The sequence below is a fragment of the Oculina patagonica genome, chromosome 12 (genome assembly GCF_052425735.1).
Source record: "Oculina patagonica isolate OP01 chromosome 12, crgOcupat, whole genome shotgun sequence".
Classification (NCBI taxonomy): Eukaryota; Metazoa; Cnidaria; class Anthozoa; order Scleractinia; family Oculinidae; genus Oculina; species Oculina patagonica.
In genome coordinates, this window is record NC_135769.1 from 10016093 (window position 1) to 10042379 (window position 26287).

Below are 26287 nucleotides of genomic sequence, written 5' to 3' on the forward strand. Positions count from 1 at the left end.
TGTGGAAGTGTTTGTACATGAAGTTGAGTTAAACGAGGGTCCGAGGGATTAGTTTAAGTCAATCTTGATGGACATAAATTAGGAAAAGAAAACCTCACCGAAAAGGTACAAAACTGAAATAGCAAAATAAACGTAAATATGGCATTACCTTAATGGTTTTGACCAACCGTGCCCAAAAAAATAATTATGTATTGTAGCTGGGAGAGTAGTTTCCCTTTCTAATGCAAAAAACAAAGCTATTAACTAAAAACCAGCACGCAATTCACTTTCATGAAATAAACTGCAATCTATTTTTCCTTTATTTTTTGTCCGTTTCAAGCTCCGTTGCTTATCGTCCATTGCTCATCAGCAAGCAAGTTTTTAACCTTTTTAAAAACAAATAAATAAAGTTCAGTTCAACTCAATTTTAAAAATCATATTCATCTGCAAAGTAAGCACATGCAATGATAATTTATATGAGCTGTAGTTTGCATGAAGCAAAGTGAACTGTCCGTAAATTGGAGTTGTACAAGAGCCGTCTTTATTAGTATTGTCTTGTTGGGTTCAAGATAAGGTTAAAGGCAAACTTGATGGACAGAAAGTTTGAAAAGAAAAACCTCACCGAAAAGTAACACTAAAACTGAAATAGCAAAATTAACGCAAATTCTGCATATTGTAAGCTTCATTGTGCTTTGACCATGGAAGTTTTGACATCAATTTATTATTTTGCAATTCTATATGTCAGGGCGCCACCGAGTGAAGCGAATCAGCCAGGTTCTTTGCAGAACCATGTCACGCTGTAGACATCACGTTCCAGCCAATTCGCACCCTTATCACTCCTTTTTTATTTTCTACAATTATTTCACCTCCTTTTATTGGTTGACAAAGTTATGTGAGAGGGTCTTAAAATGTGCCTTTTGACTTTGGACCAAAAATACAGTCAAATCTCTTCAATACGGACACCAAATGGACTGAACCAGGTGTCCGTATTATGGGGTGAACTGTCCGTAATACAGAGTTGAACAAAAGTGTTTTATTAGTATTGTTTTGTCGAGTTTGAGATTTGCTGAAGCCAAACTTGAGAGAGAGAAAGAATGAACAGAAAACCAAACTGAAAAAGTTAAAAACTGCAACAGGAAAAGAAATGCAAATCCTGCATTACCTTAATTGCGGTTTGGTCTAAGAAGACAAATAAATGGGAGGGGCCCCAGTCTGAGCACACCACCACTCACGCGCCACCCTGGGCCCGGTCCATGCGGACCCCACGCAGAAGAGGGAGATGTCCACAGAAGAGCGGGCCACCAGACAATGACGACGACGCGACGCGGACGGACGAGCCGCGACGGGGCCCCCCCACCCCCCCCCCCCCCCCCCCCCCCCCCCACCCCCCCCCACCACCCCGGAATGACACTCCAACCCTCCCGGTGGGGACCACCTGACAAAATGGCGAGTTACGATGCCCACGAGAAGGGCCATGTTCTAACACACCCTAGCACAAACCTTTAATGTCTAAACTCTTGCAGTGCGATACTTTGTAAGAAACTCCTTGAATAGTTTTTAGTCATGTGATGTTTTCTTCTTCATGTTTGTACTTTACTTCCCCTTAGTGAACGATTTTAGGTAGGCTTCAGTGAACTTAATTTCTCTACCAGTCGCTATCGTTCATCGGCGTTTGGAAAAGTTTGGCAGCCGTGCAATGGCGGAAAATAACGTCATCAATATCCTCACTAGTGAGGATATTTAAAATATGCCACTAAGAGCCCGGACGTAAATAGGCTTCTTTCGCTATATTAAAATTCAGCTTGGTAGCGAGGCCTAAAGGACACACACAAAATAAATGAATAAACATGCTTGTAAAATTTCTTTTGTTTGTGTCCTCTAGGCTCGCTGCCAAGCTGAATTTTAATATATCGAAAGAAACCTATTATATTAGTGGTCTATTTTCCAGTAAAACACTCGCGTCTATATGACAAGTATTTGCCCACTTTCATTCGAGGCAACATTGTTGGGAACACACCTTCAACAAAGTTTGCATGTTTTCTTGCAGTAGGTTCTTACGTAACTGTGCCAAGAGCAGTATCTAGTCCAGTGTTTGCAGTATATGTGCTTGTCCACACAGCTTGGAGGACTAACACCACCGCCACCTAAAATAAACGGCATGTAGTGCATGCAGAAGCGATGACGTTTCACAAAGGATCTAACATAATTGAGGGCGTGACAAAGACTGTTATCCAATTGCAGTGTACATTTTTTAAACCTAAGAAGCAATGTTGGTGAATGTCTAAATAGCATAGTTAGGATATGATGGAATTCAAATAAATACAGAATTAACAGTAGTTATAAATTCACAGGCCAAGGATGCAAAGTTCATAATACATTTTCTTCGTAGATTTGCTCAATTGAACAACAGTAGATTGCGTTATATTGTAGTGTGTGACTTCCGATAAACGACATACGATACGCGGGAGCTAGCTTTTAAGCTGCGAGAAAGGTCAAAATGGTCTCTTGCCCACCGCGGCCCGTATTATTATAAGAGTTAGAGATTTCTGTCTACTAATTCTAATAGATCCCATCATATGTAATTAGTCTCTTTCGTTTATACATTGTAGTGTTCCATTCTAACTGCACGGGAGTATTTTGCTTTTGTGTTCTACGCGGCGATTTCTTGTTATCAAGTTAAAGTTGATTTCTGTTCGACCGAAACAGACAAAAAGATCGGGTCGGTCTTGCGATGACAATAAGCGATTTCCTGACGTCATCGCTTAAAAATGCAAAAGAAGAAAATGAATGACGACTCTCACATTTAAATGATAAAAATAATGATTTTATGGCGGTAAATGGATAAAAAATATTGTGTCATCCCGTAAATTCGGATTTAAATCAAGGACAAATTAACTAGCAGTATGCGGTGGTTTGTGAAAATATTGAACCTTGTTATATGACCTTGTTTCCACTAGTCTGCTGTAGATGGGTAAAAGAGCGTCCGACCAGTAGCCCATGTCGTTGACTGAATAACATATCACACTTCTCACCCATGCATGCTTAACATACACTACCAATTTTTTTGAAAGGAGAAGATATAAAGACATATACAAATCTTTACCAGCCATGTTTTGAGAAATCCAGTCAATGAAACTGCTGATGCGAGCGAAGACCGTGTAATAATCAGTGCGGCACATCGAATTGCCCCAGCTAACTGCACCACGCAACACCCATTTGCCGCCTTCTTGGCACACGAACGGGCCACCACTGTCGCCTTGGAGACCTCCAGCTTGATTAGCTGTTCCACTTCCGGCACATACCATGCTCCTCTCATCAACTGGTACCAGGCGGGAGTTCCTTTGATGACACTGGCTGTGTGACACGACTGGGAGCATCGCTTGTTGTAATGTGTCGGCTGCAGATCCGCCTCCAACAGTTCGTCCCCAGCCTATTGAAAATGTTTGGTACAAAAGTGTGAATATTTATACTTAGGGACCAGTTAATATTTGGGCGCGGGCAGAGTGGGGGGCTGGTGCAAATGAAGATAGGCCATGCTCAAACTCTCCTGACCCTCCCCTTTGTGAAGGATTGTTTTTTGCAGACCCTCTACCTCCCTCCCCCCTTCCAGTACTGCACTATTTAATATGCGTACATAAATTTATGTTGCGTCCTTTTTCCCTGCAGAAAAATCATTGACCCCCCATCCCCACTTTGCACCAGTTTTTGTGACCGGTCCTTAAAAGGGGTTGAAGAGTGTCAGGGGGAATTGGGAAAACAACATTATTTTATCTAAACCCTTCAGTGTTGTAACTGCTACTTATATTGTAGGCTTGTGTCGAAGTGCTTTATTTATATTTCATTTCATTAGTATATATGATATTAGTCCGGCGGCTTAGCTCCTGAATTGTGCGATTTTTGATACAAGCACCAAACTTTGCAGGATTACAAGCATTCGCATACTAATCAATTCTTGATATAGTGCCAACGCCAATTTCCAATTTTCAGCTAGTAAACAGCAATGAAATTTTCAGCCGAGAGGCCCCTCCCCCACGAAGTACTTCTTCTGTACTTTTATAAACATTTTATTGTAAATTTTTAATCATAAATACAGATATGAATGCTTTAAATTAGGCTTACAATTGTTATTTTTTACCATCTGTTTTATACCAATAATTTAGTTGGAAATTATTGCATGGGAAAAGATTTTTCCTTCCCCGCCCTCCGCTCCCTTGCGTCTTTCGTTTTGCGCTAGCGTCCAGGTCTCTCGCGATCGGTGAACCGTTCGCTAACAGAAGAAAAATAGGAAAATATAGGGCTGTGAACAGTCTAAATTACAGCATTTCATTGTAAATTTTGTACACGCGATTTGGTATCACTACCTGACATAATAGTATTTGTCTATAAACCAGCTGCTCCTGCTAGTGTCAATTTGAGAACGATCCTAGAAAGAGTCCAGAGGCACGCCACTCGCTGGATACTAAGAACTAGAATCGGCGAGATGTCCTACAAACAACGACTGCTGACTCTTCGCTTGCTACCACTAACATATGACAGGGAACTGAGAGATCTTTTATTTCTCTATAACTGTATTTCTGGATACACTTACCTAAATATTGATCGATATGTTACTTTTGTCACGCATGGCCGGTCCCGCTCTAAGAACCCCCACCCTCGTACTTAAACCTGCTTACTGTAAAACTGCATCTTTTCAAGCTTCTTTTTCAATAGAATTGTAAAACCTTGGAACACTATCTGTAATCTCGCCCCTCACGACAAATTTTCAAGCCTTAGTTTATTTAAATATTTTCTGCGCGCCACTTATTTTACTTTACTGGACACTACCTGTGATATTGACATGCCTTGCACCTAGTTCCTCTTCCGTAACTGCCCTTGCCACCGCTCTTAATTTTGGTGACTTATATTATCTGCTTCTTGTTTTCTAACTATAGCTATAAGTAATCAATTAAATTTTTAACCATAATTTTTAACTATAAGTAATTAATTAGATTTATTGTATTTTTTTTAAAAACATTTAAGATTTTTATCGCCATTCTTACTAGTTTTTAGGGTTGCGCCTCGCATGGGTAACATTATTTTCCCGCTCGCGCAATTCCTTTTTGGTCCTTTTCTTTTTTTTAATTTTTTTTGTTAATTTTGAGATCAATAAAGTTGATAGACAAACAAATATTTCACGAAATTTCATTGATTTTATTAAATTACGGTTTCCATGGTAACCGGTGGTTTTCGGACTTGGCACTATATCTGAAAAAACTTCTGTTGGTGACCACTTTCATTGTGCCAAGTTTCATGCTTGTATCAAAAAGTGCACAATTCAACTAAAATTTCGAGCTAAGCCGCCGGACTAATGAGGTCATACTTATTTTAACAGTGCGAGTATTTCCAATGGCCTTTCTAAAAACTATAATAGTCAGGGACCATGGGAAACTGAAAATAATATGTAAAATCAAGCCAATGATAACGAAGAACAATCTAAAATTAATGCGTACCGAAATGTTAGTTTCCTAATATAATAGAATTCTCGATCTATAAAGCGTTGTTTAAATTTTTATTTGAGAATATTTTTTAAGAAACCTTCCCCTCTTTCCCTCTGATATCCACATGAAAATTACATAACATGAAATGAACTAATAAACTAAGATGAGAAAAGATGAAATGAAAAAGAAAACAGTAAAATAACATAAAAATAGTCTGTGATATAACATCTCGTGCCCGCCGCTATTTTAGTTCCCTTCTGTGGCAAGCAGACCAGGTTCACTTTGTCGCTAAGCGTAGCAGGTCGTTCCAACTCCAAAAGAGCGATGTCGTTTCTCAAGTTCCTCATGCTGAATCCAGCATGTTTAATGATCTTTTTGACTCTGAGCGATTGTTGAACAGCAGTAGTCCCAGTTCTAGTATGAGCACCTAAAAACAACACAAAGCAAGACAAGAGTTTTAACACTTTGGTATTACTCTTTTCATAATTTTTTTGAGTGCCCTTGTTGTACGTTTGTAATATTGTATGTTGTCGCCTTTGTCAAACTTACCAAGGAGTATAGAGCGAGGTTTCAAAGAGCAAGTAGTCAACGATGTCAGACGTCTTAGCAGACACTCAACAATTTAAGGTAGTTTTAAGCCAAGAATCATAAATAATTTCCCTCTTAAGAACAAAGCACAGGCGTTTGTGTTATATCCGCGAAAAGGAAACAATGGAGAAACCAATCAGATTCGCGAATTTCCAATAAAACCCGCGTCATATCACCTCAGTTAAAAAAGTCATTACAATTCGGGTATATTTCGAAATAGAAATCGCTACAAGCAAATTAAATTGTCCAAGGAATTGTAATTCATTAATTTTTATTCAGTTTGGTTTAGAGAAGTTATGGATTTCTTCTGACGCATAATATTTAACGTGCGTTAACGTGCGTGAAAAAAATTTAAAGGCTATGTTTACGTGCGTGAAAAAAAAAAAAAGAGAATACCGGTATATGAACGATTTGTGTTAACGTGTACGCAAGTCGTTCATACATTGACTCTAAATTTTTTCAACACAAGTAAAAAATTACGCATCAGTGGAAATCTACCTTTATACATGAAAAGGGGAAAAAATTTATCTTCAAGATATTATGTTAAACACGAGAAGATTAATTTAATATCTCCAAGCAACCATGCATTATTTTGTTTGTTTTATAAACACCCTTATAGTGGAATAATTTGTTTACAATATTTACCTCATTAGCATAAGTGCTTCACTTTCTGATCGAGCTACAGAAACATCAATTTAGAATATTACATGGAACGATTAACTTTCGCTATAAATTTGAGTCCGATGTATCAAATACTTTTTTTCTGTGACACATGTTTGAAAACTTTAAAAAAACTCATTAATAATTCATAAAGACAATACAAAAGAAATTAATATTTAATGAGTGACTTTATATCTGATAAAGACACGGCTTAACTTTACGTCCAATTTTCTAGGCCAAAATAACCCCAATTTTAAATATTAGTGCAAGAATGAGTTGATCTACATCAGAAGATTTTTAAGTCGTTCAATAAATTCGCAGTTCGTGTTTTATCAAGTCTAAAACACTCGGCTGCGCCTCGTGTTTTAAATTTGATAAAACACTGCTGCTCATTTATTAAACATTACATATTTTACAAAAAAATGTATGGGCTCATTAGTGGTTTTGTCACCCGGCCCATAAGTTTTGCAGCAGATTTTCACGCTTATTTCTCCTTGAATATTGCGCACAAAAAGCTGAAAATTTTACCAATAATTACGTTTCACAAGCTCGTTAAATATCTGGAGTCACTTTGTATGTGGCATGATGCCTTCTCTTTGCAAAGTCGTATGCTGATGAGGCAAAATGTAAACAATGACGTCAGCATAGATCGCCCTATAACGAAGTTTTTTTTAAGGGCTGGAAATCCTTGTAAAAACTGCAGTTTAAATAACGAACAGTTTTATGTTGTTTTACTCACCAACAACAACCGTGTATCCACTGGGGTTTGAGTTACGGTCAACACAGTGGGCAGCGGTTATTACCCAGTTGGATTTGAACAGCGAGCCTCCACAAATATGCCGTCCGTTAACCCTAAGACTGATCTGCCAGGGCCATGAATGAGGAGAGGCATTAACACCACCAACTACACGGGTTCTAACGGTACGGGTACCACATCCTAACATGGAAGAAAACAAAATTGACATGCCACACAATAAATCTCTTTTGAAATTAAAATCTTGCCAAGTTCAACCTAGAACCTCAAAAAGTGAGCCAAAAGGTGAGACAGTGCATATTGTACCAGATTTGAAAAATGAATATGATTTTTTTTTCATTACTTTAACGATTTAAAACAGTAAGCCGATGTAATTAATCGGTCCGACAAAATGCCTATTCTGTTTTGGGATTTACACCCTGACAGCGCATTCATGTGACCTGAATAAACCCTTTTGATTGGATCCATTCCCATCATTGTAAGTATTTAAAAAAATGCTCTTTACATCGTACTTGCCACCTAATACAGAGGAATCACTAATTCCCTTGTTCGAAAATGGACGTTCATTTGCGTATATTAGCCTTTATGTACACACCCATGGTCAATATTTGGTCTGTAAGCCATTCACATTCAGGATTAGTTACGAGTACGTTGAATTTCTTTCTACACAAAATGTTGCTTACGCGAAACAATACCATGCAAAATTTTCCATACAGATAGCGAATTTTACAAAGCCGTCGTAAATCTATTTTATCTCTATTTATCAGTCGAAACAAATTAATACAGTGTACTTTGAGTAGAAAATGCTGCAAATTTTGTAATGCTTACTGTTTTAAGCGAAGCGGCATTCATTTTAAATGATGCATCGCTGCGAGCAAAAACGTAACTTGATATGCAAATAGAATTGTATCGGCATCTCCTTATTACTACCAGAGGAAACACGAAATAAGTAATGTTTATATGAGAGTGATAGGGCAGCGAGGACGGACTTATGAACGCATCCCGATGAGTACACGATGGGTGGGAAGACGAGAGCGGCAAGACCCACATCGTTTTTTATGAATTATTAATGAGGTTTTTAAGTAAAGAGAAAAAGGACCCGCGTTTTCAAATAAAAAGGCAATTATAATGAAAAATTTGACGAAGAACCTTGATGTGTAAAAGGTTCGGACAAATGCATCTGTAACACCACACCAAGTTAACAATTTACTCAATGTAATGTTGTAAGAAACACAGGAATAACACCATACCTTCAGTAAGGGAAGCGACACAAAGCACAGCAGCTACAACGAAAACGAGCAACATGGCTTCCAATTGATGAAATGAATTTGGTAAAACTGCGTTCGCACTTTATACAAAAATGATCCAATTCAGCTCAGAGGTGCGAAGCAGTCGGCTTTACTTTGCATCCAATTCCTTTTATTCAATCAAAATTTATTTAAATAAGAACCGAACTGATTTACTTTGTTTCGTGTTTTATTTAACCAAAGAAACAATATCTAACAATTAGAGTAAAATAGCCAAAACTAAACAAAAGAAAACAATGCAATCAGTGTGCAATAGTAACTAATTGCATAGTGACTATTTCGCAGATTGAATAAAATCACCCTTGTTTCGCTCTCACCAAATACTGATTTTTTTTTATGAATATTCCAAGGTTTTAAACTTGAAATAACTAGAGTTTTTTTGAATATAATAGTTTTTTTTATTATGATATAGTTAGGAATTTTTTAACCCTAACCCTTTGACATTAATCCAAATGTACATAACACACTGAATTCAGCTATCAGTTGCTTGTTGTGATTTTGAATAAACTATTTATCTAAAATATCATCTCATCTTGAATACATGTTTTCCTGCTATTTTGCATTATTGTTTTAAGATCGAGTGCTGGGTGTTGTCGTATTATAACAGCTTACCTTCTTTTTACTGTGATTTTAATTGTACTCGAGCGCCCATTATGTCATAGAGGATATTACATGGTTGCGCGGAGAAATGTATTTTTTTTTGTGTGTTAAATTTTTATTAGGGGGGGGGGGGGGGGGGGGGGGGGTTTTTTTTTTGAGAAGAAAAAATATTTTTTTTTAATTTTTTTTTTTTTTTTTTTTATAAATATTTTTTTTTTTTTTTTTTTTTTTTTTTTTTTTTTTTTTTTTTTTTTTTTTTGTGTGTGGTTTTTTTTTTTTTTTTTTTTTGTGTTTGCCGGTGGGGGGGGGGGGGGCGGGGGGTTTTTTTTTTTTTTTTTTTTTTTTTTTTTTTTTAATTAAAAAATGCATTTTTTTATATTTTTTTTTTTTTTTTTTATATTAAATTTTTTTTTTTTTATGTTATATTTTTTTTTTTCTCTCTCTATTTTTTTCTTTTTTATATATAATTGTATTATTCTCTAGTGGATTACGTAACCTGACTCTGGGTTATAACTTGTAAGGGTGCTTGTGTATAAACGAGGTATAGAGTCAGTATTTGAAAACGTGTTAGATTTCATCGCCAATCAGTGGAGGGTATTTGTTTAGCTTTTTAAGTAGTTTGTGTTTATTAACACTATTGATGTAAAGGGGGGGGGGGGGGTAAGGGGGGTTATTGGTTACTGCATTGCACTGGATAAATTTTTTTAAGTTTGCAGTTTATTCGTATTTTGAATGTGTTCCACAAATTATTTCCCGTTTTCCTTATGGCGAATAGAACTCTCGGCTGTGCACGTGGCTCAGGTTCTTTCAGTCATCTCAGGAGCGAAATGAAAATGAAATGACGTGTTTATCACAGTGTAAAGGCAAAGAAATTGAGGTTTTTTTTCTTTAAATATTACATTTGCACTGCGGTTTCACAATTTAGCTGTATTTTTCAGGCGTGAGAGCGCCAAAGCAGAATTTCTGTCGCGAAAAAAACTATGTTATCGCTGAATGGTTAACTTGTCAATCGGCTCACCCAGTCAGACAGCTACTACAGATTATTCACTATCTTCAATAATCTGTAGGTTGCGCGCGTCATGCACGATTTTCGGATTCCAAGAACAAAACCAAGTTCACTGATGGGTCTTGCACACAGCGAAGTAAAAATATGGCTCGTCGATTCTCCTTTAAACCAAGCAAGAAATTGAAAAATTGCTGAACGATAAAAAAAAGAAATGCATAAAAAAAAATCGACAAAGGTTACGAAGGTACACAACACTCGCATGGGTAACCAAGCTTTGAACCGTGAAGTCCTGGATGCTAAACTGATTTGTATTTGGTGTTATAGCGCGAAGTGTAGCCCAAGTGTTGTTTGAACGCGAAAAAGTAAAACGACGACTTTATTGTAAGTTATTTGCTTTTATTTTGTTGAAATCAACTTAGCCTATAGCTCATCGTAGATGACGCCCTTTTCGCGTTCCCTTTACATAGTGGCCGGCCAAAAACTATAAAATTCTTTTAATTTATTGACAAAAAAGAAGCTTGCTAAAATCGTCTTGTTTGATCAATCGTCTTAATGGCAAATGCGTAGTTTTTAGAGTATTTCTTTTTGTTTGTACTTAACTTTTATATATTTCTTTCCACCAGTATAAGGATTATTCAGTCTAACGATCGGTTTGGGGAGATTATTTAGTCTTGTCTTAGTCAGGGAAAAAGCAAAAGAAAACAACTAGTCCATAAGAAACCGGATTTAGAACGAGCTTTGTAGCTGAGTTAGGGTTGTTTACCTATAAAACAGTTTATAATAAACCGAAATCAAATGCGAAACTAGATGCTGGCAATTTTTTCCGGCGGCGGTAACCCGGATTATGAAACTCTAATCCCACATATTTTGTTTGTTGTGATAATGATGATAGAGGCCTGGATGCCTAATTCGTTCCACTTCCAAAGGTAACATCAGCACTCGGTCAAGTAGATCCCAGTCTTCCCCGCCCCAGTTGTATTTGAATTCTTCCGTGTTCATTCCTGGCGGAGTTAAAAGAGAAATTTAATAAGAACAGAACCACGTAGGATAAAGGAGACCCCGCCGGTTGCGGTCTATAGTAGCTAGGATACAGTGCATAAAACCGTCTGGTTTTAAGCCCTTTAGGGGTCACTATTTGGGCGCGGAGGTGCAAATCTCATTTCCTGTGCCAGATTTTGCCCAAATATTTTCCTATTTTTTGCCCAAATCCCAGTCCCAGTCCCAATTATTTTGTTGTGATTTCTAGTCTCAGTGACCCAAATCCCAAATCCGCAAACTGGGTCCTAGTCAAACAGGGTGTTAGCTCTTTTTTTTTTTTTTTTTTTTTTCTCATTTTTTTCATTTTATATCTCGTCTTACTTTAGTCTTAAATGTTCTGTCTGCTATTTAAATATTTGTGTATGTTGGTAAGGTAAGATAGGTCGTGTATTGTAATGTATTTGTAAAAAAATCCCACTTTTTTAGGCGAAAATTTGCCCAAATCCTAAACTTACCACCAAATTTGTCCCAGTCTGATTTGTAAATCGACAAAATTCCATAGCCATTCTTTTCCCAAAAGCCTTCGCGTTCCACAGAGGAACTTCCACATTCCAGGCGACCAACTATAGGGAAATAAGCCATTCGACCAGCTATGGTGTTCTGAGGGGAAGAATAAGTAAAATTATGACGATGAGCATTCTTTTGTCTACATTAGTATGTGTTTTACACACTCGTTAATAAGAATGAAATTTTCTTATTTGTAACCAAAGTTGGCTCGTGCAATACAAGTCGGTTGCTTGATAACAAAATTTTATGTCCTTCAGTGTCCTTTGCAAAACAGTACCAAAATTGCCTTTTTGTTCCGTGGAACGGAAAGTAATCATTATGTTAAAAGTCGACAGCCACGATGAAAGAGAAATTTTAAAGAAGCCTTTCTTCACATAGCAATCATTCGCCAATCAACGAGGTAATGAACTTGCAGGACCTGATTCGTCCCCAGTCGTCTTCATATAGCACGCGGCAAAGGGAGAAGCACGCGAGTTGGGGGAGCAGGTGATGATGTCTTCTCCCTTCCCACCTCACCTTGCGCTCCCTATCTCGGTTCCCATCTCTCCCTGCGCTGTATGAAGACGACGGGGACGAGCAGTGCAGGACAATGACGTCCCATTGACGTCATAAGCAACGCATGACGTAAACTTAGTACAAGCTGATAGGTAAATTGTGAGAAGAGTACCCAGACCAGGCAAGTGCTTATTAGCATCCAGTTAATTTTATTAAGGATAAGACCATTATTAAAAGAAGTAAAATACAAAAAGCAAGTAACAACATTGAAATATTGTGAGTAGGTTGAAACTGTATAACCCAACATTGTAATTAGAGGAAGACAAAAATGAGTAATCGACGAAAGTGTTTCAAGACTTGTATTACACTGTACGTCTACTTGACACCAAAAAAGCATTGTTGTTCTCACATACCATTTTGGGTTATGTTTGGCCTATCAGAATCATCAAATGATCGAAGGAAAATACAAAGGGACGGAAAGCTGTTTTCAATCGCCTGGAAGGCCTTGTGTCTGGGGCCCTACAGAGAACGACAGTGCAGTAGGCAGAGGATTCTAGGTCCCCGGAGCCTTTCACTATCTTTTATTTAATTTAATGTATTTTCACTGCACAATATCGACTTAAGATATACAAAAAATAGAGAGAAGAAAAATACAGGTATAAAAGAAAAAAGACGCAGCGAGGAAAGACTAAAAGGAACATGAGAACAATACGTGCTAGTCCTAGCAAGATTTTTAGTTTTAGAAATTTCACAACTTAATTATATAATAAACATTTTTTTCGACGCGCTTTTAGAATCTTTTCTGTTATGCCTGTATACTATTGTAACTACAGTTGAATCCCGATAAGGTTCGAGGTATCGGGGGTTAGAGTTGTCGAGAGTAAAATTAGTAAGACAATGACCTGAAGGGGAATCGAAAAAGGTTCGAGTTAGCGGGAGGTTCGAGTTATTGAGGGTTCGAGTTTTCGGGATTCAACTGTATCTATATTAAATCATTTGAATAGGCATTTCGAGTTAACCTTTGCTCTGTTTAAAAGGTCTCGTGGAACATTTAGAATGGTTTTTTTAATTAATTTTTTTTTTTTTTTAGGGGGAAAAGGGGGGGGGGGAAAGATTACTTACCATACGAACGCTGTCCATGATGTCTGCTGGCACATCAATATGCAAATCAAATAGGAAGATTATGTCATGCGCATTTGGGACAAGTTTAGTGGCCTTGTTTAAAGCGAGGGTCTTGTAGAATTTACCTGTTAATGAGACAACGGTATGTCTATTTCTGAAGAAGGGTTGTGTTAAACGCCTTCTTCATATCGATATCTTTACTTTGAAAATCAACAATTATGACGTGAAAGTTCGTATCACCAGTTAATAAGCTGGCATCAGTGAGCTGATTGATAAAATGATGCACCCATTTTCCTTGATCCTTGACAGGGAGAATGAAGTACACCGTGGCGCTGCTATTCCAGTTGATTCCCTCAGGAAGGCACAAGGTGTCATTTCGTTTTTTAAGATACACGTGTTCTGACAGCCGATATGATTGACTTGTATTTTCCAAGCCGAGTTCAAGGTTCACCAGAAAGCGATCGCCATACTTGGGGTCTGGCTTGCGAATCACTTTGTGAATTTTCTTTAAGAAGTATTTCCTTAAAAGAACAAGAACAGGTTTAACTACAATAAAGCAAAGTATCTTAAGTGGTCAAGATCTGAAAGTGGCTAAAACAATAGACTATGATACATTGAACTCTCCTTGCGACACTCTTCATATTAAGCCAGTAAACTGCCTACGATCTAACTACAATATGAATTATGGACAGCCCTAATGAACACAACTGTGATTCCGATAAGTAACTAAAGGTCTTTAAGCAGTTGGACCTTGTCCAAAAAAATCCGAAAACATCAAAAAATCTGTTGGGTAACAAATGGACAGTGTAAAAATTGTTGTCTCAATGTTTGAAATTGAAAGCATTTCCTGTGAATTTAGGACAACGGAAAATGCTGTGGAAGCACAAGTCGGAGAATAGTATTTTCACAGCTTTTTCGAGTACTCCCAAACTTTCACGACTGATTATAAAGATACCTGAACGGGAAAAGGTTTTCTCAGTCCTTTAAGAGACAGATTCTGAATTTTTCGAGAATCGTCCGACAGAAAGGGAATTTCAATTTTATTTTTATTTGCCCCAAATAAACCTTTTAGTAAACTATTTTCAAAAATGACATTAAACGGTTCAGTTTCCTTTAACTTTTTTTAAAATTAAGAAAAGTTAAAAATTCGAAAAGCACATCCACCGTGGCGACCATTTTGGATGAAATTTAAGGTGTTTTCACGACACTCGTGTATACATACCAAACAACTACTCAGTATACCCTTTACACAGCTGTTTGGGTATCTCTTGAAGTTTATTTTCAGATATATTTTGTTTGAAAATATCACGTTTAAGAAAAGTTACGATCTTCGACAACCGACCCATTTCTAGAACATAAACGACAGGGCGAATATTAGCTAACTTCAAGATTGTCAAAAGCGGTCTGGTATATTGTTTTGGAGTTAAAAAACAACACCAAATTGAAGCTAAACCTTTCTTCTCTCTGTCTGAAAAATATTACTGGTGGCCCGTAAAAACTGTTCCGCTGAGAGAATTAACCATAAAGGCTGTTTTTCGCTCTGACTCTCTCTATTTATAGTAACTATTTGTGAATTTGTCCCGAAATATAATTCTTCCTAGCGGCTTTTGTACCGTAAAGATCCCGATTAATGCCACGAAAGAACTTGAACGTTTAAACAGGTTTTAAAATTCAGTGTGCATCGGTCTTGGTAGTTGCCCTAGCATGAAAGAACAGCTTTCGTTGCGGGATTAGTAATTAGGAAGATGTACGTTTCGGTCTCGACATTCTGTCTGGATGTGAACGGCGTGGTATAAATTAAATTAAAGGCAAATCACGCTTCTCATAGATAGAACAAAATAAAACATAATCCGACCCAATTTACTTAAAACATGTTCATGGTATAAAGTCCTTAATGATGGGAGCGTAAGTATTTCTTTATCTTTATTAAATCACAGAAAAACTACCCGGGAATAAATCAAACCGTCGGCGTGTTTACAGAAGGAAAAGAGAAAAGTAAACATTTGCGTCCCTTCAATGATAGTTCAGGTTGTCTTATTGTGCAAAACTACGGTTGTGTGATGTTAAAATCACCTTTTATGTGCTTAAATCTATTAATGTTTAACATTATTTTCTTTAAGGGGGAACGTATTTATTTGAACATTGCTGACCCTACTGGAAGTGACTCAAACGAATTTAAAACTTCCAGTTTCGTGACGGCTAATATTTGCATTTGTCTCGTCCTGAACCTTTGCTGTTTAAAAATAACTGAATTAACCATCACGATAGTTGCAAAGATAACCTCGGTGTTAACATAAATAGTAACGAAACTGCGGCTTGTTTGTGATCATAAATTATAAATATTACTTCTTAAATGTACACACAATATACTTACATAAATGTCTACAATGTTCCTAACCAACCAAACTAAACAACCGCTAGAAATGATCAACTGGGCGGCAGAAATGTTTCCAAACTCGACGTTTTAACAAGTGAAACGATTCTGCACTATATAACATTTCTATAAACAGCACCTGGTGTGTGATATTGTTACCAACCGTTTGTTCGCGCGCAAACTCACGGAATGCAATTACGTGACACAGCCCCAGTCACGGTAATTTCCCTTGCGTCTGATCACCCTACAAACTTCCCTCAGGGGAGGTGCGGCGGGGCAAAGCGATTGGAATCTAAATTACATTTTAATCTCCCAATGAGAGGGTGCACCAGTTGGTAAAATTCATACAAAAGGCGATCACCCTCCACTCTCACCACCACCTTCTCGATAAAAATAAGGCATAAAAATAGGCAGATCCGTGGAGAAACAGGTGGGGTATAAAATAGGTTTGAAAAAGTAATACTTCGGGCCTCATAATATGCAAACACGTATTCTACTAAATCTTGTCAGATGACACAGTGTCATATAACACAACAAAACAGTTAATTTCTAGGGACGACTATTATGATAACAATCATGACATGGATGACGTCAACTCAACCAGTGTCGCTACAGGAACACTTGCTTACGGCATCAACCAGCAAAGCTGTGTAAGGAGCTTTTCTCTTGACGGCTGGTACAGGTGTTTCCAAATTGAGAGCTTCGCAAATTACTTGAAGCATAGCAACTTTTAACTTATTGAGCTTGCTCTCCCGGACCAATGCACAAATGTTGAATTGGTCATATGTTATCGGATGTTGCAGATCTAAGGACGACAGAACAGATTCTCTTGCCGTACAAAAGTTTTCCTCTTCTGTTGCTGCACATACGTCTTCTTCAGTGGCTAATTGCTGTCGCCTTTTTGCAGCAAGACGGGAAAAGAACGAAGTGACTTGTTGGAACGTTAGGAATTCGGAACTAGAAAAAAGTTTCTCTCCGCCCTCGTCTCTTGCGCGTCGCATGTCTTTAGCGACAACATCGGGATTCACTTTTCTTCCAGTAACTTGACCAACATTGAACTTGGCCTCCAAATATTCCTTCTGTTTTGTATTAAATCTGTAGGATTTTTTGGGGGCTCTAAGGGCCCAACCTTCTGAAAGAATAGACGAGGAAACAACGCGGTGTTCAGTAGACGTGGGACACGTACTTGGAATTGGTGCCGCGCCTTCTTGCAGCAGAGAAGCATACGTTATCTTAGCGATGTCTGATAAAGACTGTCTCTCCAGTGTTTTGGTGCAAGATTCAAGTGAAAGATGTTTTTCAAGCGAGGAAAGTCGCTGAAAAACGCGAACACACCCCTCTTGCGGGCAGGAAAACACAGCAGCTTCTCCAGATCCTTCTGAATCTGACTCCTGGACATTTTCGGCCGCCTCAGATGTAGAGCAATGGGTTTGCGTATTAACTGGCTTCTGCGCCACTTCTTTGAAGTCACCAGCAGAAAATGGAGTGGAGATGGATGTAACAGCGCCTGTCAACAAAGAACAGCAAACGTAACAGGGACCGCTCAAAGGGAGGGGCTAGGGGGCTTCCCCCCCCCCCCCACTTTTTTACAGTAACAGAAAAAAAATATAATGAATAAAAAACAAACGAAAAATCACTGAAAATATTTTGTTTCTGGAAGCCATATTATTGATTTAGTTTGTGAAGGACGAAAGTAACAGCAGTTACTAACATAAAAAAAAGTTAATGCTGACCCTGAAGGTCAGTGAGTAGCGTTATTTTTTTTATTTTTTTCCCGGGGGAGCATGCCCCTGTCCTCCAACCGACTCCCCTAAGTTGAGTCACTCCAGGGTTCGACCTTCAGCCACCCCCCCCCCCCCCACCTCAAATTTTTCTTGCGCGGTCCCTGCGTAAGAACACGTGTTTACACAAGGGTGAAAAACGACTGTCCACAGTGCCGTAAATGTGTATCTAATTTGTTACAGAATAAATGTAAAATGATTGCTGCCGTCCTTGTTCTTTAAATAATAATACGAACTATGTAAACCATTTACCTGAGTCGGTGTGCAAACTGAGGCTTTTACCTGGCCCAATGCCGTAAGCGCGATAGACCAGGAGCCCATCGTCAGTGAATGCAAAATTGTTAAGCTTGTTTATCCCAGGTATCTTCTGCTCCAGCACCGAGGGCTCCTCTATACAAGGTATTACAGCTACTCTTACGCCTGCAATTCCTCCATGTGAGAGCAAAGCTTCTTTCATTTCTTGTGCGGTTGTTACATTGTGACCCTCGTTAATATGAATTCTGATGTGGCATTTGCAGGTGGCAGCAAGCCTGTCAGCTGGCCCCTTGCCACCCTGAGGATCGCTGAAATCCACGCCTATAACTTTGATGCCAACCTCCCTTTCCATTTGTGCTAGAGACGAGACTGTGTTGGAGCAGTGGTAACACCCGGCATTATCTTGGCGGAAGAATGCCTGGGTTACCTCTGGGTGTTCACTTTTCAGCGTTTGCAGAACGTGCTGCATTATCATCACAGCAGCGTGGCTTTCTTGTGAACAAGATTGGATTACATGAACAAACGCTTGTGACTGTAGAACACCACTTAGGCGACGAAACACAACAGAGATATGCCAAGATATCCCCCTTTTACCAAACCAATCTTGCTGGGATTCTCGAAACATTTGTGGAAGAAATTTCATCGCCCAATCACTCACTATAAACACTCTTTCTTCATTTAAACTTTCAATTACATCTAGGCGAGCCTGGTCTTGACGGACGGATCTTAACTGGTGGCATTTCCACGCTTGTATTGCATGCGCAGCGGTGTGACACAGGTATAAATACTCCTCTTTGTCGTCAATTGAATCAAAAGCAGCATTCTGAACAACTTTCTTGACATCTTCTATTGCAGCACTGAGGGCCTCACATTGGTCACATACCTCGTCGTGACTGTGGTCACACTCCTTTCTGAAGTCTGCATCAGATTTGTCACTCAAAGCGAACACAGTACAATGGTCTGCCACATGTGCCTGATCATTAACATGAACCTACAGTCAAACAATGGATATATATATGTCTGACGTCAGTATTCTTGAAAAAGTACGTTACTGCGGGAATTGGCTTAAAACGCAACAGGAAAGGGAAAAAAGAAATACAGCGCTGAAAGGTAGAGAAGAGAGAGGAGAAGAGAAAAAAAGACTGACATTCCCTTTAGTTTTTATATCATCGAGTTTGGAGATTCTGGCGAGAAAAAACGCGTTTACAGCGATTTGCACTTAAAACGGTGAAAATTTCCTTGACCTGGTTTTGATAAATCCAAACATATATGTATGAGATGTGTATTTACCTGGAAAATAGTCTATTCCAGGCTATCGATAGTTGGTGGTGAGCGAAGATGCGAGGTTGGGAAAAGTTCGCTTTTTCGCTCGCCCTTACTAGAAAGAGTCCGGAACTGACTAGGCCAAACCTTACCTTATAATCTCCTTTCAAATAAAATTTTCCCTCTTTTAGAGTCTCTCGCATCTCATCTGCCCACTTTTTGCCCCCATCTGCTTTGGAGGAGACTACCTCTATTATCTCTGCCAGGGTATCAAAGGCGCGTGAACCATCAGCTGCTAAATAATCGAGACCCTGTAGCGACTTTCGCACTTATGCACTGCATTCGGATAACACTCGAAGCATAGTGCTATCGCTAAATGGCTTGAAATTGCTTTCGGCGCAAAAACGCTTATACTGCAACACAATTCGATTGGGAATCATAGTGCGGATTACGTTCGGCACTGTTAGCACTTTCCCATTCGACAGCTGTAAGTGCTTCTCCCCAAAAGGCAGATCCTGAATTAAATGTGGGCTCGTGATGAAACTTAGAAAGTGGTCAAGCTGCTGTCTGTCTATTCGAAAATGTGGAGTGCTCTTCTTTGGGACTTGGGCGCCCCGGCCATGCTGAAGGCCATGCAGGTTAGCCATAGTAAAACGGTATCGTGTGAGCCCTGGGATATATTCTGAAATAGACTTAAAACTTGCCACACCAGCCATGGTAGACAATACTTGTCGGCGGGTATCCCAGCTCTTCGCCAATTTGTACGCCTCCGCAAGAGCTTCCAAGTAGGCCACCTCGGAGGGAAGAGTTGTTTGACTTATGCCCAGCATATCGTTCACAATGCATGAAGATTGCAGTTCTTTCCACAGATTAGGAGAGTTTTCTGAAGAAATTACCCTAAGCACTGAGAACACGATCTCTGATGTCTGCTTCAGATATCTCTTTTTTGTTCTCTCGCTAATTTCACGCCATGCAAGCCACGCCCTTCCAAGTGGTTGGATTCCACACTCCTCTAAGAACACGTTTAATTTCTGACGGCGAGCGCAATCGTCAGAAGAGGCCCCACTCGCATCGGTTGTTGATGACACCTCGCTTCCAGCATCAGAGGAAAGTAAGTAGCTCTCGTCAGTAATTTTAATGCCCCTGATGCCTTCGGTTAATTCATCAGATGACGAGCTTGAGACTTCTTTACGTGCCTGCAAAGAAAGAAAACCGCGTTAAGCTCCTCTTTTTATTATCATGGTTGATATATTAATGTGTCACTGAAAATGGCCTTAAGATAACAACTATCATTCTGTTAGGCATGATTATTCCGTTTGTTCAAATTCTTACCTTAATTGTTAAAGACTTTGGAGTGGGCTCCTCTATCACATTTGGTGTCACTAGCTCTGGCTGATCGTGAAAACTTTGAAAGCTTGCGTCAATGCTCAAACTTCCTGTGAGATGCTCTTTACATCGCTTGCAAATTTCTAATAGAGTACAAAAACAATTTTAGATATATAACGGATATTTAAATTCTCCTATTGGTGTGATAATAACATTGCCAGGGTGACAGGAGTTAAGACTGGACTACAATGATCAGGCGCTGTATCGTCTGTTGTCCGGATTTTAATTAAACCGTCAACAGGTCAACTGAACCACTGAATTAGCACGTGTATATGGTTAACTTTAAAACAACACCACTGAATTAGTACGTATATATGGTTTTCTTTAAAACATCATGGTACTCACTGGACCCTACTGGAATAAGCTTTTGGGTTCTGTGGTAGACAAATTGTGACTGCTTTCTCCGTAAACCACAAAGGCCTTTCGCTTTTGATTTGTGGGAGGCTATTTCATCTGGTATGGTGCAGTTTGTCTTAGAAGACCTCCAGCGCACACCAAACAAGTCCCGATGACGAGGGCATATGTTCATTGCTTGGTGAGATTCATCAACTTCAAATACACCTAAACAACAACAAACTTGGTATTATTTCCTTGTTGTTGCCGGCGGAATTATTGTTAGTGTGAAATATTGTAAAAATGAGTCTCATTATACATCGAATTTTGCACATTACCTGCTCTTGCAAGCAATAACTTCCATTCAGTATCAATCTCGCTGTCGTCGCTAACTTTGCAAAAAACTAGGTGACTGTAGACTTCCTTCGTGCACTCGCGTAAAGTAACACATTTGATGTTAGTTGGGTTATCAAGGCTTGATCCACAATCCCCACTCACCAATTCGAGACAGCAGCCAGCGAGAAATAATATCGAAAAGTATTTGTTGTTAAAAAACATTCACAAGTAGATCACAAAAAAGAGTAAAAATTCTGCGAAATGTGACCACAGCGTAAAAACATTGCGTACTGTTTTCCTGAATCTAATTAACTATGCATGTATTTTGGCGTTTTTGTCACGCAACACAAAAAACTTTTAGGTGTAAAAGTCCCTTCTCTCTAATTATTAATCGGCGAGAAGCGGGTCCTTTTCATTTTATACACTGCGGAAGAATTAAGGTACGTGTTAAAGCTTTATAATCATCTCGTGTCCGAAAATGAAGTATTTAAATTAAAGTCGAGGAAATGAAGACGATGTTTGTGAATGACAAATTTTGCGTGATGAATATGTTTACGGAAAATCGTTGTATCGAAGGATTTTGTCACTTTCTTTTTCTTCATATAAAATCGATCGATTCAACTTTTTTTTTAGCATAAATGATCATTCTTTTGACCGATGTGAAAAGAAAGCAGGACGGCTTCGCAGTATCAAATGCCTTAACTAATTCTCAAGTTATTGAAGGACTTGAAGCGGAAATAAACAAACAGATAATATTTCCTGTTTCATGATTAGTTGTGGCTCTTTTCTATAAATTTATCCATCATATCACGCTCTCACAAGTAAGGATTTTGTAGCATGAACATGTTTTAAGTAAATTGGGTCGGATTATGTTTTATTTTGTTCTATCTATGAGAAGCGTGATTTGCCTTTAATTTAATTTATACCACGCCGTTCACATCCAGACAGAATGTCGAGACCGAAACGTACATCTTCCTAATTACTAATCCCGCAACGAAAGCTGTTCTTTCATACTAGGGCAACTACCAAGACCGATGCACACTGAATTTTAAAACCCGTTTAAACGTTCAAGTTCTTTCGTGGCATTAATCGGGATCTTTACGGTACAAAAGCCACTAGGAAGAATTATATTTCGGGACAAATTCACAAATAGTTACTATAAATAGAGAGAGTCAGAGCGAAAAACAGCCTTTATGGTTAATTCTCTCAGCGGAACAGTTTTTACGGGCCACCAGTAATATTTTTCAGACAGAGAGAAGAAAGGTTTAGCTTCAATTTGGTGTTGTTTTTTAACTCCAAAACAATATACCAGACCGCTTTTGACAATCTTGAAGTTAGCTAATATTCGCCCTGTCGTTTATGTTCTAGAAATGGGTCGGTTGTCGAAGATCGTAACTTTTCTTAAACGTGATATTTTCAAACAAAATATATCTGAAAATAAACTTCAAGAGATACCCAAACAGCTGTGTAAAGGGTATACTGAGTAGTTGTTTGGTATGTATACACGAGTGTCGTGAAAACACCTTAAATTTCATCCAAAATGGTCGCCACGGTGGATTTGCTTTTCGAATTTTTAACTTTTCTTAATTTTAAAAAAAGTTAAAGGAAACTGAACCGTTTAATGTCATTTTCGAAAATAGTTTACTAAAAGGTTTATTTGGGGCAAATAAAAATAAAATTGAAATTCCCTTTCTGTCGGACGATTCTCGAAAAATTCAGAATCTGTCTCTTAAGAAACTACCTGAGTAAAACAACAACAACAACAGAAAAACATATATTGCGATTACCAACATGTAAATCTAAATTTATAGAAACACGGCTTTTGGGGGTGCTTTTTCTAACTGGGTATTTTATAAAGTAGTTGATAAAATGCTTGAACTTTCTCTAATTAAACATTGCACATTATTTGTTACCTCTGAAAAAATTATTTCGGTCTCTGCGTAATATCCAATTCAACAATAAGTACTAGCACTTTAAGGGTCCACTCAATATCTCCATGTCACGCAATGTAAAATTCAAAACTACAATTAAGTCTACTTTACGAGTAAACTACTTATGTTTATTTTTATTTTTTACAAGCAAGGTTAATTTAAATTCTATATTGGTTCGATGGTAATGTTGGATTTCAACTGGATAAAAAAGCTTTTTTTTGATTGGCCTAACTGTGTATGGTTATGCCTGTGCAGTATTATGTGAGACCTTTGTCGACTCTATGTTAAATTAAAGACAGTTTGACTATTGCAAGTAAAAACTTTGCAGTGAATGCTTATATGTCTTGTTTCAAATGTGCGTTGTCAAAGTGAGAAGCCTCCGGTTTTTATGTAGCCTGGGAGCTTTATATAGTTTCTTATTCTATCAAATAATAATGTTATCGAGATTTCGTCCATTTAAAATTGTTTTCTACGATATTATCCTGGCGTATGCCAATCGATGATCCGTTAATTGACAACAAGCGATGACTGATTGATATCAATCTTAAATCGATATTGATTGCCATGACAATAAAAAAAAATCGATGAAAAAAAAAGTTGTGTATTCGATTGCTAAACGTAATGCCCTCACTCAGGTTAACCTCTTTGCAAACAACAGCAACAACAACAACAACAACAACAACGTAACAACAACAGTATTGTTTTCTTACATCAGCGTTTTCAAACTTACCCAGAACCCAAACAGTTCATGAGCTTGTTCACGACGGATTCAGCTAGGTTCCTATCAACAGGTGGATTAGGTTTTGCCCATTGATATCTCCAGGTTCTTTTGCCAAACATGTCTTTCAGTTCACGCTGTAGGGATAGTAACCTGTTTATTTACGATGATGAGAGAAAAACCCAAGTTACTCACATTATATAATTACATCGCTTCTGAATTCTTTGTTTAGGAATAGTAAGGTTAAGGTTGTGTTCACACTTGGTTTAGGAGGCGCAGTGGCCTAATGGTTAGCGCGCTGCTCCGTGCCCCGGTTGTGGCGGGGGGCGGTTTTTTTTTTTTGGGAATTTTTTTTTTTCTTTCTCCCCCTTTTTTTTTTCTTTTTTTTCTTTATTTTTTTTTTTTTTCTTGGTGCTGGGCACGGTGCCCGAGTACGATTCTCGCTGGGCACTTATGTGAACACACTTTTTTTTCAAGTACCCACGCCATAATTCGGGCCATAATTCGAACCTTGTACTCGGGCACTTAATGGTATTTGGGTACTTTGGTTTTCTGTGTCTGAACACGACGTTTTTTTTGCCGGTGTTCAGCTACCAGTGCTCGGGCACTAAGTGTGAACACGACCTTTACTGTAACTTGAGAAGGACCTACCTAGCTTGCAGAGACTTGAAATAGTTGATGAGCTTATTCACGGCGGATTCAACTATGTTCTTATCAGCACTTGGATTAGGCTTTGAATATTGATGTTTCCAGGTACTTTTAAACATGTCTGTGCCATCCTGTGGGAAGACTTGTGACTCAGTTGTCAGCAAAATGCCCTGATATCGTTGAAGCTGTTTTCGCACCAAAAAGCTCGGAATATAAAGACAAGTTGGAATCTGGTCAATATATTCTTTTCTGTTTACAAATGGAAGACGATTAAAATGATATTGTTTTCTCTTGCTTTGAATTAAAATGTTGGATTGTTTGCCCGCGTGAAGAGGGATGGCTACACGGCGATTATTTTCAGAAACACTCGATAAATACTCTGAAGAAATAATTTTAAATGGTGAATTGGAAGAGCTATAAGACCAATATACAGCCACATGGGCCAATCCAGAACCTTGTTTACTCAATGACTCGATGTAATATTTCTTCCCGGCGTGAAGAGTGATTTCTTTTGATATTTGATCAGGATATTTATTGTAGTCTCCTTCTTCAGTCCAAGCCGATCCATCAGGAGAATAAACACGCGCAATCATCTCGCTGGAAGCGGGATCTTGGTTCGGACTCAGCCATAACTCTGATGTATCATCTGATGTGATGGCAAACTTATAATTTCCGCTTCTTTCTGGATGGATAAATCCAAAAATCCTTTCTCCGTTATTCATTGAATTAGGAACTTGAGTTTTATAAAATTCAGAAATAAAAGAACGCTTGTCTGGAAAGTAAGGAAAGTGAGGCCAGTTTCTTAAATTAACAACTTTAGTTCCACATATTTCGGACCACAAATGAACGTTCAAACGTCCCAAGGACATTGAGGAATTGTGAACGACCCTTCGCTGAGCTACGAACGTTCTTGCTGTCGGTGCGACGAAACTTCTGGCTTGTTCCTCGATGTTATACTCGGTTTGTTGCCTTTTTGCACAAGGGCAATCTGGCGTAGTGTTCATCGAGTGTGGGTATTCGATCACTATTTGTTCATCAGGAGTGAAAAGCAATAAATATGCAATGAAAGGCAAGACTCCTACCACTATGCCAAAAGTTAAACGTCGCTTGCGAAATAATCGTCGTCTGAAAGGAGGAATGCGCCAAAGAGCCATCACTGCCAGTGTAACTTGGAAACCACGAAAAATTAAACGAGGCAAGATATTTTGGGAACGATTGAGTTCTCGAAAGACTAACGTAAATATTCCTCCCGAACAGAAACAAGACGGAAGCTTATCTTTGTTCGCGATCGTCTACTTGAAATCCACTAATCAATGAACAGAAACGTAAAACGGACGAAACCACAACTGAACGTATACTGTTGACATCAGCGAACGAATAAAAACGAAATTGCTTGGGTGGAAAAGATGAAGGCAATACAACACTTTATTTAAATAAAAGCTAAAGTTGATGATTAGTATCCACCATATTGTATTGCTTTACTATTTGTTTTTAATATTGGCATTCCTTTAAAGCTGTTTCCAAATGGGGCGCCAAATACTTGACTTCACTCACTTCATTCTGATATCAAACCACAATTAATTAATGCATTTAACAGTAAACGTGCTGACAGAAAGGTCCTTAACAAACATTTAGCACCCGTCAATCAGAAACAAATTATTTTCCAACCTTATTCCCAGGGTCTCTCTCTTCCAGGGAACGAGGTTGATTACCTTCCAAAGTAATTTTT

General features: G+C 38.4%; 1 protein-coding gene, 1 long non-coding RNA gene and 2 pseudogenes across 4 annotated transcripts; all 4 read right to left on the minus strand.

The window, feature by feature from the left end:
* Positions 1-5614: 5614 nt before the first annotated feature.
* LOC144633388 (plasminogen pseudogene) lies at positions 5615-8142 on the minus strand (annotated as a pseudogene). The gene is made up of 2 exons (XR_013567056.1): positions 7444-8142; positions 5615-5883 (listed from the first exon to the last, which is right to left on the minus strand). The product of XR_013567056.1 is annotated as a plasminogen pseudogene (transcript).
* Positions 8143-11198: 3056 nt separating this feature from the next.
* Positions 11199-25909, minus strand: LOC144631999 (beta-1,4-N-acetylgalactosaminyltransferase 3-like; annotated as a pseudogene). Its single transcript, XR_013566845.1, has 5 exons — positions 24562-25909; positions 23923-24063; positions 13534-14054; positions 11865-12009; positions 11199-11372 (listed from the first exon to the last, which is right to left on the minus strand). The product of XR_013566845.1 is annotated as a beta-1,4-N-acetylgalactosaminyltransferase 3-like (transcript).
* LOC144632089 (uncharacterized) lies at positions 15486-20052 on the minus strand. Its single transcript, XM_078490690.1, has 4 exons — positions 19911-20052; positions 19359-19498; positions 17941-18934; positions 15486-17414 (listed from the first exon to the last, which is right to left on the minus strand). The coding sequence occupies exons 1-4, from the start codon at positions 20050-20052 to the stop codon at positions 16504-16506; spliced, it is 2187 nt and encodes a 728-aa protein (XP_078346816.1). The 3' UTR covers positions 15486-16503.
* On the minus strand, positions 20169-21032 carry LOC144632000 (uncharacterized). The gene is made up of 3 exons (XR_013566846.1): positions 20938-21032; positions 20539-20675; positions 20169-20402 (listed from the first exon to the last, which is right to left on the minus strand). It is a non-coding gene; the product is annotated as an uncharacterized LOC144632000 (long non-coding RNA).
* Positions 25910-26287: the final 378 nt, after the last annotated feature.